Here is a 16,454-nt window from a genome sequence, read left to right on the forward strand (position 1 = left end):
TTTAGTTTTCAGTTATTGCCTTAGATTATTATTGTATGAGATTATATTCTTAGCAGTGCCCTAATTTAAATTTTTTAAATTTTTTTTAGATGGAATTTTAAAACTCTGCTAATAAAAAGTAAAATTTAATAGGGCACAGTATTTTGGCATTCATTACAAAGGGTAATGCTTTTAAATAATTAATTAGACTTTGAAGATTTTTTTTATGATTGTTTAAAACCAAGAATATTCATTTTTTGGTTATAAATATTCATAAACTAGATACCTGTTCTTTATAGCTATAATACTAATTCAGCAAAGTTCTAGAGAAACTGGAATATTTGATGATTTATTGTTAGAACTAGTTCTGAATTTTAAGAATTTCATTCTTATAAATATGAAAATCAGTGTTAGGCTACACGTGTGTATATATGTAAATATATAGTACATTATTATAGTGAGTATTAATCACTAATCAATATAATTATCAACTCACTTTATAATGTGTTAAGACTAGTAAGTTTTATAATTTGTAGGCTACTTCTTTCTTACACTTATTCACTTACTTGAGTTTATATTCTATCTTCAGTTATCCTTAATGTTGACTTTGAGTCCAAGTATGAGACTCATTACTGCCTTTGCCTACTAGAGAGCTTGAGAAATAAATTGTATTTTACTGTACAGGAGGTGGCTGGGAGGGGTAAGATTTCGATTGCTAAATTGTGAGACCTACTTAGTAATGTACTCAATAAAACCTTTTGTAATCACAATTTTTATTATTTTCTAATATATCTTCTACTTAAAACAACAGAAAATATGTACATATACAGAATCAAGTACTACATTCTTTATGCCAGCTTGTTACTATATATGATAAAATAAATTGCCAGTTTTCTTCATCCCTTGGCTTTAGTACTTTATGCTAATAAGGCTTGCCATCATAAAGTTGGAAAAGGACCTCTTTCTCCAAAATTTTATGTTGACATGTTCATGAAATTTTTATTGCCCTATGTATACCAAAAGGTCTTTAAGGTGAGAGCTGTATGTCATGTAAATAGTGAGAAGATCAGGAAGTGGAGAACATTTTTATCACTTTTGTTGTTAAAGTATTTGGAATAGCAAAGATCAGAAATGAATAAAATTTATTTTTTGATTAGAAAAACATAAGAAAAAAATTTTGCAGAAAATATAATCTTTCAATACAGTAATACTGGATGAGTATTTTTGAGTGCCTATTTATATATTTTTTTCTTTCAAAGATACCTCATTTAGAGCTACCTCTTATTTTGGGGGGAAAGGACTATATTTTGACAAATGCGGTGCATGTTTTTTCCTACGAGTTACCAACAGCAAGTTTTTATTCTCCTAAACAAAGGTAATATTAAGAGTTCTGGTAAACAAATGTCCAAAGCATGTCACCTCTTATGACATTTTCTTTCTAATTAGATAATGAAGACTTTGATAGTAGCAGTACTACTAGCTGGTGTTGTGCCACTTCTACTTGGACTTTTATTTGAACTGGTAATTGTTGCACCACTGAGGGTTCCATTGGATCAGACACCTTTGTTTTACCCATGGCAGGTCAGTTCTTGTCTCTTTCAGTTGCTATTTTCCTACTAATTTGGAAATACACAGGTCCTCATTTAGATTTATTTATTGATTTTTGAGGAATCTATCAGATATTCTTGTGCTCTTAGGAATCAGAGCCATAAAAATAAGTCAGCCTTTTACTTATAATAATGCCATTGAGTTTTTAGGTGATATAGTCTTGATTCCTACAGCAAGATGAGATAGGTGTCATTAATATTTGCTTTATAAATATTTATCTTAAGCATAATAATGTTTTGTAAACATTTAGAGAGAAGTGAATAAATATTAATTTCTAAGTAGCCAAAAGAAAGTTTTTTTTCTCAAAGTTCATGCATCTTGAATAATTGCAATATGTACCTCTCCTAACCATAACGTCTTGTTTAAGATAACATAGTGAGAAAACGAGACATTAAGGTTATGAGAGGTACATGTTCTCCACCAAACTGCCAAACACAGATTTGAACATGTTGTTTTACTACTGAGGAAGCTTTAGTGATTCTTTTTTGCCTCTAAGATCAAATACAAATCCTTTTGTTTGGCATTTAAAACTTTTCACAACCAAGCTCGAGCCTCTTTCTAGTCTTCTTCCCACATTCTTCCTTCATACTGTCTATTCCTGGTAAATGGGTCTTTCTATGCATGACACTCCATCTAGCCTTTGCACAAACTGTATTCCATCCCTGGAATGCTCTCCCCACCTCCCCCCCCACCTCTTAGAATGTTTAGATTCCTTTAAAACCTTACTGAAATGCTGCTTCCTCCATGTATTTCCTGGTCCCTCCTGATGCCTTCCCAAGAAACCAGTCTCATATTTATTTTATCTATATTTTGTATATACTTATAAGTATACATATTATCTCTCTGACTGAATGTAGATTTATTGAGGGTAGAGACTTTTTGTTTTTGTATCACCCATGCCTAAATGTATGTGACAGACATTGTAACTACTTCATAAATTTTTTTTATCAAGTGAATAAGTGTAGGTTCATTAGAAATTGTAACAGTGATTTCATGTTTCCATACCTGGTTTGAAGCCATTCCTAAGATTGTGAGTTTAAAAATAGAACTTCAAGTTTTCCCAAAAAGAACAAGTCAGAAAACCCTAGAAGCATTAATCTCTGGGTCTCTAGATTCTGTACAGCTAGAGATAACTAGAAATGGTCATAGCATAGTAAGAGAACTGGCCTTGGATGAAGGAAGATCTGGGCTCAATTATCATACTGGTTAAGTGTCCTTTAAGTATCCCTAGGCATATCTCAGAGACTAAAAATATAACATGAAGACCAATGTCTGCATTGACAGAGGAAGGTTCTTCAACTAGGAATTTCCTATGCCAGTGAAATCACATTTCCAATCCAACAATAATAATAGTAACTAAAATGTGAAGTGCTTTACATATATTACCTAACTTAATAAAAGTAATTTGGAAGATGCCTAGTTCTGATTTTGCTATTCTCTGTATTATTCTAAGCAATCCACTGGAACTGACTAGGCTCCCATTTTCATCTTTTTTAAATGGAAAAATTAAAATAAATGATTCTAAAATCTTTTCCAGTTCAAATGACATTTTGTGATTCTTTGTAAAGACAGGTAGGATGTTGAGTGGAGGCAGCTGACTGATTCTCCTTTCCTTTTTCAATCAGTCATTATATAATTATTAAGTACTATAATGTGCTAGGCACTAAGGATCCAGTACAATGAATGAAACAACCTCTTCTCTCAGAGAGCTTACATTCCCTCAGTACCTAAAGAAGATATCTGTCTGTGGGCTTCAACTGTGATTTCTTTAGATAGATGATGGCTCTCGTGTCTCTGGGTCAATAGAAATGCAAGTAGAATAATAGGAGGACTGTGATCTTCGCTCATCTCTAAGAAGTGACTAATTAGAAACCCAACACATGTTTACTTTGGATCTTGGGAGCCAGTCCCACAATTTATAAACCAGATTAATTTGTCTAGTTTCAGGAAAAGATCAATGCTATAGGACATCAGTCCCTACTCTAAGGTAAAGGATCAAATTAAAGGTTTGCAGAGATCTCTCAGAGGATTTTATGGAAAAGTTTATAGAGTTTAGCACATTTGGCCAGAGTACTTTCTGGGCCATATGTGTTGCAGATAAAGCCCTGTTAGTATACTGCTTTTTCTTCTTCCTTTACCCCATCCTCCTCTCCACTCCTTTTTCACCCCCCCTTGGATCCTTTCCCCTTCCTTCTACTTGAGTACACTTAGGGAATGGAGCTAAAGCTCAAACCAGGTCAGATTTGATGGTAATCGAGAAATTTGGTAAAGCCCCAAGTACATCCATACTGATGTTTCTATTGAGGAGTGCTTTTCCACTGCTGTGAATTTCTTCTTTTCAAGTTAACATAAAATAAATTTATGTAAACAAGGAGGAAGAATAAAGTTATGTATCTGAAGTTTCCGGTAAGGTTGTATGGAAATTATGTGATTCCACGCTGAAATACTAGATAATCATGCCTCAGTAACTTAACTCCTTTGATTTAAATTTCTCTTTAGGAATCCATGTGTTGATTGTTGAAAGGCATTTTTGAAATTTATTCCTGTAGTGACATTAGGATTTAGCTTTTGGAAAAAGCAAGATTTATTTTCTAGTATAGATTTACCAGTGTGTTATCATAGACTAGTGATATAGAATTTTTTATTAATGGTCTTTTTTTCCTTGCCCTATATTTTTAAAAGGAATTACATAACTTCTTATAGATAGACTAAAGAAATTATTAGGCTTGTATACTGATAATAAGTTCATCTGATTACTAAAATAGAATAGTTAAATATCTTTATACTAGGACTGGGCCCTTGGAGTTCTCCATGCCAAAATAATTGCAGCCATAACATTGATGGGACCTCAGTGGTGGTTAAAAACAGTAATTGAACAGGTAAGAAAAATTTTCTCTTGAACAGCATTGAAACTTTGTTGCCTATAATAGTACTTCACTTAATTGACTGTCATTTATTTGTCATTTATCTTAACTTTCATAAATGAAGTAAAAATCTAGGAAAGAAGTTTAAAAAAAAGGTTTTGTACAGCTAAAATGAATTTTGTCACTTTATGACCTAACATTCTCTTGCTTTTTTGGTAGGCTTTCACTCAGAGCCACTTACTCTTATTTTGCTTCTGATAAATTTGGCAGTTAGATTAGTTTGATTTTTTTGTTTGGGAAACCAGATAACCAAAGTGCTTAGACTATACTGGAGACATGAACCCTGAAAACATTCAGAAGTAACAAGTGACTACAAATGAAGAGATATGAAATATTTGAAAATAGATGCAGAAGGCCATCTAAGTTTCCTACAACTTTTTTGATTAGAGGCAGAAAACTCTTAACTCCTTTATTCTCTGAGGGCATCACTGCGAAGGCAACAGTCCAATAATTGATTTTCACAGTAATAGCACTGAGTCATCAAAACAATTTTAAACTATCATCCTACTCTGTTTAAGACAGGGAAGTATAAGTCATTTTAAGGAAGATTTTTTCACCTGGAATGATTATGTGCTTTAAGGGATAAATCTTCTGGTACTTTAAGTACTAAATTTGTTAATTTGGAAAATTCACTGGTATAAAATATCTCATTCCCTGACTACAGATAAATGAAATATTACTGTTCTTCAGAAATACAGATGTACTTCCACTTTCAGCAAACCCTATAGTTGTATAACTAAATCTATAAAACAAGTAGGTTATAAGATAAGTACAGAGGACCATCCTCATCTGCATAGTATCTATTTATTTTGCTTGATGATTCATACTCCTTTCTTAAGTAATGACTTTGTCTTTTGCTGAAGTCTGTGGAATATATAGCCATTTTCAAAAAGGTGAAGTCATGTGGTAGTTTGTGGTTGCATGTTTGTTTAGAAGTAAGTGCTGGTTAAACATCTAGGTTTTAGTTTTATAGGGAGTATATGGCATGTTAGATTGTACAGTGTTCTCTATCAGATGGAAAAGAAGAATGTAAAAAAATTGCAGTAGAGAAAAAACTTTTTCTATCCTTCTTTTCTGTCTTTCCATGCATGCTACTGTCTGTTATCCAGAATCCTGTATTGCATTCCACTTATGCATGTTTTCTTTCCCTTCAGTGATTCATGTTCCAAAATTATTTTTTCCTCTTTTTAAATTAATTCATCCACTGTAATCATCATAGCTGATGTTTGTTGATCTGACTTAAAGAAATGCGCCATGATGTAGATGGGTTACTCTATTCTAGGTAGACTTATATTACTAAAGAGGAACCTGTTAAGCCAAAAGAATCTCTCGACTGCTCACATTTGTAGGAGAGATCTTTTTTTCCTTGGGAGCATATTCCTGTATTGCCTATTTAGTAAAGAATACAGAACAGAACTAAAGAACCTGCTTTTTCCTCCAAGATGAATCCTCCCAAGTATAGAATACATGTAGTTAGCATTGTTGAAGAGGTGTATGCATTCATAGGATTATAAATCAAGAACTAGACAGTATCTTTTATAAAGAAACTCCACCCTAAGGGGTTAAATGATTTGCTCTGTCCTCTAAATCATAATGCCTCTCAACATAGAATATCAATGTTCTGTCAGCCATTGAATAGTTTCCTTATGTCTGTTTTTTTGGCACTTGCCTAACCCTTTAAGGAAAAAACAAATTTTAGTTATTTTGGTTTGTTGAAATGAGTAGGTAGCTAGGATTTTGGATAAGTTGATATCTTTTCTACCTTGAAGGTTTTTTTTTCTTATTTACCTACTCTTACATTGCTTTTTCATTGCTTTAGGTTTATGCAAATGGCATCCGTAATATTGATCTTCATTATATCATTCGAAAACTAGCAGCACCAGTGATATCTGTACTGTTGCTTTCCCTTTGTGTACCTTACATTATAGCATCTGGTATTGTACCTTTACTAGGTGAGTAAAATTCTTGTTATTGTTGACCATATGTTGTCAACTTCAAGAAAAGTTGGACTTTATTAGTACTGTGTTATGCTCTAGGTATCTTTTAGCATCATTTTCCAAATTTTGTATACTCATTTTTTCACCAAAAAATTATTTCAAATTATAATTTTGTCAGATTCACTACCTAGAGCCAGAGGAAGAAAATCTAAAAACTTGGATATAATTTTTACTTCACCTACTACAAGTTTTGATTTTCAGAATGTTGGATATTTAAAACTGTCAGTTTATGATTCTTATTGCTATTATAATTTAGCCTTGTTGATAACAGGATTTCAGGAGGCATTTAATTCTATAGGAAAAAGTTATAATTTGTATGTTAGGCCGTTGGCCAGTTTTTTTCCCCAATGTTTCAGCATTGCTTTATTAGGTTATAATGAAATGACATTAAAAACATTTTTTCCAAAGTAGATAGGAGCCTATTACATGACTTTTCCACTACATAATTGTGACAAAAATTTCCATAATTATAAACATTCACAATCTAAAATACACAGGCTTTGCTGATTTTTCTTTGTGCTTGACAAAAATAGGAAAAACTAAAATGTTCATTTGTAGCAGTGTCATTCTATTTCTTTAATATTATTTTAATAACAGAATAGTTTTAAATTGTACATTGCCTGTTATTCATTAATGGAAAATATGCTAGATACACTCAGTTCATCAAAGGTTTATTTTGCCAGTGGAGTTAAGAAACAAGGTCCTCAACCATGCTATACTTATAATTCAGGCTTTTTTATCACCTTATTATTACTTGATGTATATTTAAGTATAAGAGTCAGCATAAACTGAAAGGTAAGAAAGCTTAAGATTCTCCCCCATTTAACAAAAAAGGACTTTCAAAAAGAAATTGTTTGAATATTTCCCAGCCAGGGTAGTCATGAGTCAGACTTAGGGGATATATCACTCTTACACACACATACACACACACACACACACACACACAGTTTCAAAATGGCACGCAGAACAGAATATAAATAGTTATATCTTTTTCTCAGGCTAGATACTTTACATTGTGGCTTAATTATTTTCTGTTAAGTAGTGGTGAATATTTAGAATATTATATATACCTGTATACAGAGAAAATGGCAAAAATATATGGCAAAGCCCCATATAAGTGAATTTTAAAATTATTTATGTTATCCTGTTCTCCCATTCGTTCTAGTAATCAAAAAAGTTACATTCTTAAATTATAGACAAATAATGTTTTATGCTCAATTTTTTAAATTTAAATTTGTCTTAGTCGCCAAAGTACTTAGGTTTATAATGCTTATAAAACATATAAAACATTAATTTTGTTTTTAGCCAAAGAAGTCATGTGGTAATTAGTATATGAACTGGCACATCATAAACCCTTAATAATGCTTGTTGACTTTACTTGGTGTAATGAAAAAGAATTGGACTGAGAAATCAGGAAACATGAATTCTGGTCCTGGTTCTGATATTAACTGTGATCTTAAGTGAATCACATAACATCTTTCTAAGTCTCAATTTGTTCATCTCTAAAATGAAGAGGGTGTGGACTAGATAAAACTTGATGTTTATTCCAGCTCTTACTATGATTATCTTTTTGTATTCCTCAGAATGGTATTTATTCCATCCTAGGCTTCCAAGTGAAATGGTTCTTGAAAACTTTATTTTCTAGACTCCATGGAATTTTGTAATTGGAGGAAATCTTAGAGATCCAGTCTAAGTACTTCAGTTCCTAGGTGAAGAAACTGGATCTGAGAAATGTACATTTAATTATTTTCTTAATGGGTCACATAAGCCAGATATTGGAGAACTGGAATTAGAATCTTGAATCCATTTAGTTTTCTACTAATTAGTACTGCCCTCTCATTAGAGAAATTAGATTTTTCTTTAGATTTTTACTACATAGAAGCTTGCATATCCCTTATCACATGTGCTGAGGGTTTGTTTTATTTATTTTGCAGGTGTTACTGCTGAAATGCAAAATTTGGTACAGCGTCGAATTTATCCTTTTTTACTAATGGTGGTGGTTTTGATGGGTATCCTGTCCTTCCAGGTTCGACAGTTCAAGCGCCTTTATGAACATATTAAAAATGACAAGTGAGTTTTCAGTTTTACTTTTGGATAATGTTTCTTCTTAACTTTCTTATAGTTCTTATTTTGTGTTACTAAAATCAAGATTAACTAGACAAAGTAAAAAAGACATAAATAGGCTCTCGTAGCATTACATTTTTGGTTAGGACTCTTTGAAGTCTTTAATTTCTGTATTGAATACTACCTAGTAGTGGTATAAAAAAAGAAAGTACAAACACATATGTTTTTTAAATTAATCATCACTTTTCATGCTAATTATATTGTTTCCCAATATCTCAAATGGTTCTTTATATAGGACATAAAAACCATGGAAAAGCAAATTTGAATAAACCTCCTTACCTACACCAGGATTGTTACTCTATTCAAAATAGTGGTTAGGAAGATTACTGCAAAATGATATGGACTTTCTCCTGTTTTAAGAATATGGGAAAGAAATTTTGAAAGTTTGTTGTAGAAAGAGTGAGAAAATATCTCAGTGTGATAAATCATGACTTTAAGCTTTTACTTTCTATCAGCTAGTTAAATTTTCCTTAACTTTTAAAAGAATGTCTCTAGTAATGAAATTACATGTGTGCCCAACAATCAAAGGGTACAAAGCTAAATAATTTTCTTTCTGGCAAATATTCAAAATCAAGATTACCCTAGCAATCCACAATAAATTCTTCCTTTACCCATTGATGTGAGGAGAGGTCATTTTTAGTGATTAAAGACAATTCTGGATTACTACAAATTAATGTACTACCTACCTTAGGTGACAGCCTTGAATACTTCGTTCCATATCTTAAAGACACAAAAAATAACCCTATCAAAATCAAGGTCTGGGCTTGTATGTCAAGTTTCACCTAAAGTCAAACTTTAGGTGGTAAAAGGAACAGTGAAAACTAATGGTTATGTTCTGTTCATAGGAGAAATACAATATAGCTAGCTTTCTTTACTCAGCTAATTTTTGCAGAGAAGACTTTGTGTATATCCTCAAGGAACTAATAGTCTCATAGAGGAGTTAAAATACCAACACAAACAGTCATACTATAGGAGGTAGAGATTCAAATAATAAAGTATGTATGAGAATTTTGAAGGTTAAGGTATATTGCTTATTAGAGGATTATGGATAACTCCCCAGAGGAGATAGCGTTTTAATTAGACTTTAGAGGATGGTTAGAAAAACTAAACAGGCAAAATGGGGGAGGTAGTTCTAGGCAAAGGAAGCAACAACCTGAACAAGGGTTGCAAAAATTAAATGTTTCTCCCAGAACCCAAGTAGTTCAGTTTGGCTAGACTGAAGGGCCTTCAAATGCCTATAGGAGTTTGAACTTTACTGGATAGCTAATGGTCCACTACTGAAAATTTGCATAAGAAATTATCTGGTAGTTAGGTCAAGAATGAATTTAAAATGTTGGAAGTGGACATGACAAGCTATGTAAGGAGACTGTTGAAGAGCCTACACTGGGGTCATTCCACGAGGCTGGAAAGAAGGGGAAAGATTCTAGAGATATGCAGAGGTAGAATGGACAGTTCTTGATATGTGAGATGTGAAGAAGTAGAAAGATTAAAATATAACATTATTGTTACGGACAGGAGAAATGGTGAATGGTGTTTACAGAAAGAAATAATGAAATCAGAAAAGAAAGTAGATTTGGGGAACGATAGTGAACTACTGTTTAGACATGTCTAGTTTGAAGTATCTGGGATATTGAAGAATAATTATCCTGTAGGTAGCTGGAGATAAGAACTTGGATTTTAAAAAGAGAGGTAAAGACTAAGGAATCATCTGCATAAATCTGACACTTGAAGCCATACTTTGCAAACCCTAAAAAGTTATACAATGGTTACCCTAGGTTAGCTAGGATGGGAAGAGAGAGGACTAAGATCAGACCCTTAGGGAACACAAATATTTAATGCATTAGGCCTTAAGTGGATGAACCTGGGAATGAGTTTTTAGAGATTAAAGAAAATCAGGAATAGTGTGGTATCTCTAATTCTAAGGGAGAATTATCCTGTAGGGTAGGGCTAGTTTACAGGATCATTTCAACTATAAAGGATCTCTGAAGGATATATCTATCCACCTCTAGAGAAAGAATTGATAAAGAGAAATATGTATGGTATAGTTTTACAAACTATTTATAAATCTCTGTCAAATGGTAGCCTTCTTTAGTGCTGGGTGGGGAGGAAAGGAGACAGTTCAGAATTTAAAATGTAGGGGCAGCTAGGTGGCACAGTGGATAGAGCACCAGACCTGGAGTCAGGAGGACCTGAGTTCGAATGTGGCCTCAGACACTTGACACACTTTTGTGACTTTAGGCAAGTCACTTAACCCTAATTGCCCTCCAAAAAGCAAAAAAAAAGAGAGAGAGAAAGAGAGAGAGAATTTAAAATGTAGCAAAAAAAAAAATAAATTAAAAAGGAGAGGGAGGTAGGTCATCTGCTGAAAGTGTAGTCTTTGGGTATATAGTCTTTAGTGAAAGGGGGGAAAGTTGGAACAATTGGCATGGAAAATAAAAATAAACAACTAGCATTGTATAACTCTTTAGGGTTTGCAAGGTACACTTCTCACAACCATGTGTACTAGAAGTATTATATTAGCACTCTACTTTTTTACTTTGCCTTTATTTTTCTGTTTGTGCATATACAATAGAATGTAACCTTATTGAGGACAGGAGCTGTTTTCATTTCTGTCTTTGGTGTTCCTAGTATCTAGCACAATGCACTTACATGATAGGTGTTTAATAAATGTTTACTGAATTATACCCATTTCACAAATAAGGAAATTAAACCTGTTAAATAATTCACCAATGGTCACACAACTAGCAAGTATATGAGAGGTGAATTTAGTTAAATCACTTAAGATCTCTGAATCTCAGTTTCCTCATATATAAAAAGGGGTTATTATTATTTTATAATATATAATATATTATTATTATCTTTCTCACACAATACTTTTGAGGAAGCCACTGCATAAGCCTTAAAGCATTATGTAAATCTGACTTGTTTAGGCAATTAAGACTTTATATTTATCATGTTTATCAGTTCTTCTCATCCTGTTATCACCTCTTCTCTTAATTTCCATCTTCTCTTTTCCCTTTGTTCTGTTCCTGTTCTCTGTATCCCAAGTTCTAGCCCAAGTATCTCCTAAATTCCTGGGGTGGTTATTGCTGAAATTCAGACCAATTAGAATTGAAGCCCATTTGTTTCTGTCCCCTATTCTGTATTTTCCAAATAGCACAATATTATGATTCTGTATGTAAAATGGTGTAAGCCTAGATATGCTGTTTAATTAATATATGTATTCAAATGAAAGGTTGTATTAAATTTTCCTAATACTAACTCTGCTCTTTTAAAATTTAGATATCTTGTGGGACAACGACTAGTGAACTATGAACGAAAGTCAGGTAAACAAGGCACGTCAACACCGTCTCCACAGTCTTCACAAGAATAAAATAGTTGTCTTAAATACCTTGACCCTCCTTTTGCCTTTATGTGTCCTTTTTTGTGGACTCTTCTATCTCTGGATAATATTTTTCCCGGTCATCCTCACAGCAATGTTTTTACTTTAACTTTTTAAAAATTCATATTCTTAGCATTTAGATAGCAGTTGAAGACCTGCTCCTCTATCTGCATCTTCATTTTTCATTGCTGTCTGAGATCTGTATATGTGTAAATAGAAAGTATCCTGATACCCTAAAACCTGGATTAAACAGAATGTGCGTTGTACATCTTTAAACAAAATGTATATTAATTTATTAAATCTCGTTGTCACTTTATTTTGGACCTGCTGTTCTGTTGACAAGAAAAGTGCCGCAAAGCTAAGGCACAAAGAGGCGGGACTTGTCGGTGAGGTTGGAGCTCCTTTTATGGTGTTCCCAATAGATCTTATTGAATTGATGCATTCTGACTTTCTTGGGTAGAGAGGCCTTACCAAGAACATGAGAAGAAACAAATACATCATATCAGTGAAGTGTCTGTCGTAAGAAAACTTGAACTGTGTGCTTCACTGTCAACCTTTTTGAAAGTTATTTTGTATAACACCAAAGCTGTTGTACGTTTTCTACTGCCTGATCTTTTTTTTCATGTATCTGTGTTTGTAATATTGTACAGTATCTTGCTGTAGGTAAGGAATTTATTTTTAATTTTGATAACTTTAATAACCCTAGAGATCAGCATTGAAAGTCAGGTTTTTGTGCTTGTTAAGGGCATGTCTACACTTAACCAAAAAACAAAAACACCAAATCAAGACTTTTTTTTGTTGTTTCCTTTACTCATTTGCATTTGTTGGCAGCAGTGGCCAAAAGTCATACAGCATTACAAATCTTATAGAATGACATTATAAACAATACAATACTGCAACTTTACTGAAGTTACCACATTTTTGTGATGTTTTTGCTCATTTCGTCAGGTAAAATATATTGGTGAAGATTATTTGGAAAATCTAGCCCTGTGAGCTAGCAAATGACTGGGTGGGAATTAGGGAATGTATTTCTCCTACTTTTCAAGCAATCATCTCTCAAATCTCAAAAGCTTTATTTGTGAGTGAATGCATTGATTCTGGTTAACCATCTAAATTTTATCTAGGAGAAAGCCAGCTGAGCTGGTTTTGTTTTGTTTTGTTTTTCAAAAGAAATACAAATTGTGTTACATTAGAACCTTGCTATGAAATCTCACTTAAAAAAAATAGTTTTCCTTATAACCAAAGCTTCAAATTAGAATTTTACAGGGAGAGCTGATGGGCAGATGGGCTGAATATTTTAAGTGGTAGTTACTATATTGTATGAAATGATCAACGAGTCTGCCCTTTTTAAAGAAAGGCAGAATTAACTTTGTGAGTTCACAAATGATCATTGGAGAATGATCTTTGTAAATTACAGAAAAATCCGTATAGTATTAAAATACATAAATAAACTAAAACCTCCAGTTTTTTTTTTTTAATACAAAAATACAGCCAAACACAAGCCACCAAATCAAATGCAACAGTTTCTGGTAGTTTATTTGCAGTCATTCTTGGCCACCCTGTAGTGAGTGATTATTTTCATTTAAATTTTTATTAAAAACAATGTAGATGGAAGAAGCTTTATGTGGGGTGTAGTATTACAGCATTTCGCATTTTGTAGTACATCTCTGTGTGTATGCAGATTTCTTGTACTGCATTAAGGAATGTTCAAGCTAAAACTGCTCAGTCCTTTTGTCTAATGAAATTTTGGATTTTCTTTGTTCTAGATACTTGATAAAATCTGTCATGTTAAATTTGTACCAGAAATTGCTCTTGAGAAGGATTGAAAAGGTTTCACAAGTGAAATTCAATTATTTACCCAAATTCTTTAATGTTTAATTTAGTGTTAACAAGAATTTAAATTCCTTTATACAGAACTTTAATAACATATGCATTTGTTTAGCACAGAAGGTCTGGGCAATTTTCCAAGACATTAATAATTGATATTCTCCAGAATTATGTACTACTTCATATACTTGTCGGAAAATTTCTGGTAACACATAACATGAAAAAAGGCCAAAATAATTTTCTCTCTGATTCACTCATAATATATTATGATCATTAGATGTAAAATTTTTATTATTTTTACCATAAATTATTTTTGGTTTGAATGTCAGTATTCCTTTTAACATTCTGTAACTTCAAAAGGATATTTTTCACAAAGACAGGATTTGCCAACAATACTTTGTTGGCAACAAGATTTTTCCTTAACAGTCTTGTAAATATTTTAAATCTCTATTGTTGCAGTCCTTCATATAGCTTTTCCCCCCTAGTAGTGCAATCTCATACATTTTACACAGACTGAAACCCCAGTCTTTGAGAAATATTAAAATTTGTTAGTAAAGTAAGTCTTTTTTGTCCGATTTATTTTAGGTTTTTTTAAGAAATTAAAAAAACTAAAATTTAGGATTGGCTTAGCATAACCAACTCATTAACTTCACCAGAGGCCATTGTTTATGTCAAGTGTATAGTTGTTTATTGTCAGTAAATTATGAATTTCATTTTAAAATCATCAAGCACTGTTTTCAAAAAAATGTCAATCTGAGATTATTACTTTCAAAAAGTGCTAATGTGAAGTTTGCTGATTATAGCTAGGATCCAAAAACCTCAAAATGTTTTCTTTAGATGATTTTTCCTATTACATATATGGAGAAACAGTGGGGATTAAGTGAAAACAAATGTCATTGGACACCTACAGTCTGGATGTAAATGTAAAATAATTTTTATTTTAAAGTTTAATACATCTCTTAAATAATGTAATGACTATTGTCTTGTGTTTTTTTTTTCACTCCCTTATTGAAATAACAGAGGCTAATTTTCCCTCAAATGATTTGATTTTTAAAATATGTACTTTTCTAACACCTGGAAAAGCAGCCAATTAAAAATATTATTTGCATTTGGGTTGAAATGAAGATTAAAAAAATTTTTTTTCTGAGTTAACAAAATGTTTGCCAAAAAAAACCACTGCTAAATACAGTTGAAATTGACAGACATAAAAGTAAAATTTTTAGTTTTCTCATATATCTTAAGAATGCTGCATTTTACATTTATTTGCTAAGGTCAGTCTTATAGTATTAAACTCAGCTATGTTTAAAAGATTTTTCATAATGAAAAGTAGAAAGTATTTGTTGTATTACTACTTCCATTTGTCGTGAAAACTAGACAAACACAGAAAGTATTATCAAAAAGCATGACTAATATAAATTCTTTCAAACTTTTGGTTAAATTATTTTGTCCTCATTTGTTATTTTAATCTAATGTTTTATATTATAAAAGACTTCAAGCCCATACCTTTTATCAATGTCCATAGGGGCATCCTTCCTTCATATTTCACTTCCTAATATTCTGTATTTTTAATATCATGTGATAATTAGACAATGTACCATTTATTTCCGTGTACTTTTTATATGTGCCTTTTACTTTTTATTTGTCATGAATGTAAACTATTTCCATTCACAGAACCACCATCAATAAAAATGTGAAGAGTGGAATGTCAAGGAGGACCTTTGATAAAAAAAAAAATAATAGAAATCTGCTGTTTCAGAAATCAGATTTTCTTTACAATTCTTCACAGATGCAAATGACAGCAGCTATCAAAGCTAGTCTCAAGCAAACATAGTAGTTCAGTCATTTTCATTTGTGTCTTGACTTTTTTGTAACCCCATTTGGGGTGTTCTTGTAAAAAATACAGGAGTGGTTTGCCATTTCCTTCTCCAGCTTGTTTTACAGATGAGGAAGTTGAAACAAACAGGGTTTTAAGTGACTTGCCCAGAGTCACACAGCTAGGAAGGGACATATTGTCTGTGACAGATTTGAATTTAGGAAGATGAGTCTTCCTGACTCCAGAGCCGGCATTGCATCCACTGTACCACCTAGCTGCCCTACCAGCAAACATACCCTTGTAATTGTTCATTATTGTGAGTTTATTCAAAGAGCACATAATCTAACATCAGAAGATATTTTGAATCCCAGCTTTGCCACTTGCTGACTGAGTGACTTTGGCAAGTCACTTCGTCTTTCCAGACCTCAGTTTTCTCGTCTTTAAGATAGGAATAACACTTGCCCTGCCAATCTTACAGGTTTGTGTAAGTATCTAGGGATCTAATGTACATGACACATTGCACAAGTACCAGCTTTTATTCAACATGTTTATTAAGTATGTACTCTGTGTATAATATGCTAATATAGAAAAACATGGAGATAACTATTACATGCTCCCTCCCAGGAGGTTCTAGCATTTAAAAGGGAAGAGATGGGACAGGTTCTGGGTGCGACATTTTAGAAAGAACATTGATAAGCTGGAAAATGTACAGAAGATGGCAGCTAGGAATGTGAAGGACAGCCAGTATATGAGGAAGTATGAAAGAACCTGAAGAAGGCTGAAGGGGAAACTAGTGCTAA

The 16,454-nt window shown here is 32.6% G+C and overlaps 1 protein-coding gene across 1 annotated transcript in view; it reads left to right on the forward strand.

Annotated features, from left to right (window-relative positions):
- The window catches only part of MARCHF6 (membrane associated ring-CH-type finger 6), a 90,569-nt gene extending 75,756 nt beyond the window's left edge, over window positions 1–14,813 (forward strand). Inside the window, 5 exon segments of the mRNA XM_069077125.1 lie at window positions 1,426–1,560; window positions 4,377–4,466; window positions 6,331–6,463; window positions 8,443–8,578; window positions 11,915–14,813. Of these exon segments, the coding sequence (XP_068933226.1) occupies window positions 1,426–1,560; window positions 4,377–4,466; window positions 6,331–6,463; window positions 8,443–8,578; window positions 11,915–12,005 (585 nt within the window). The 3' untranslated portion in view covers window positions 12,006–14,813.
- Window positions 14,814–16,454: the final 1,641 nt, after the last annotated feature.

The sequence above is a fragment of the Petaurus breviceps genome, unplaced genomic scaffold (assembly GCF_028583685.1).
Source record: "Petaurus breviceps papuanus isolate PSGF00001 unplaced genomic scaffold, PetGlider_PUasm1.0 151, whole genome shotgun sequence".
Classification (NCBI taxonomy): Eukaryota; Metazoa; Chordata; class Mammalia; order Diprotodontia; family Petauridae; genus Petaurus; species Petaurus breviceps.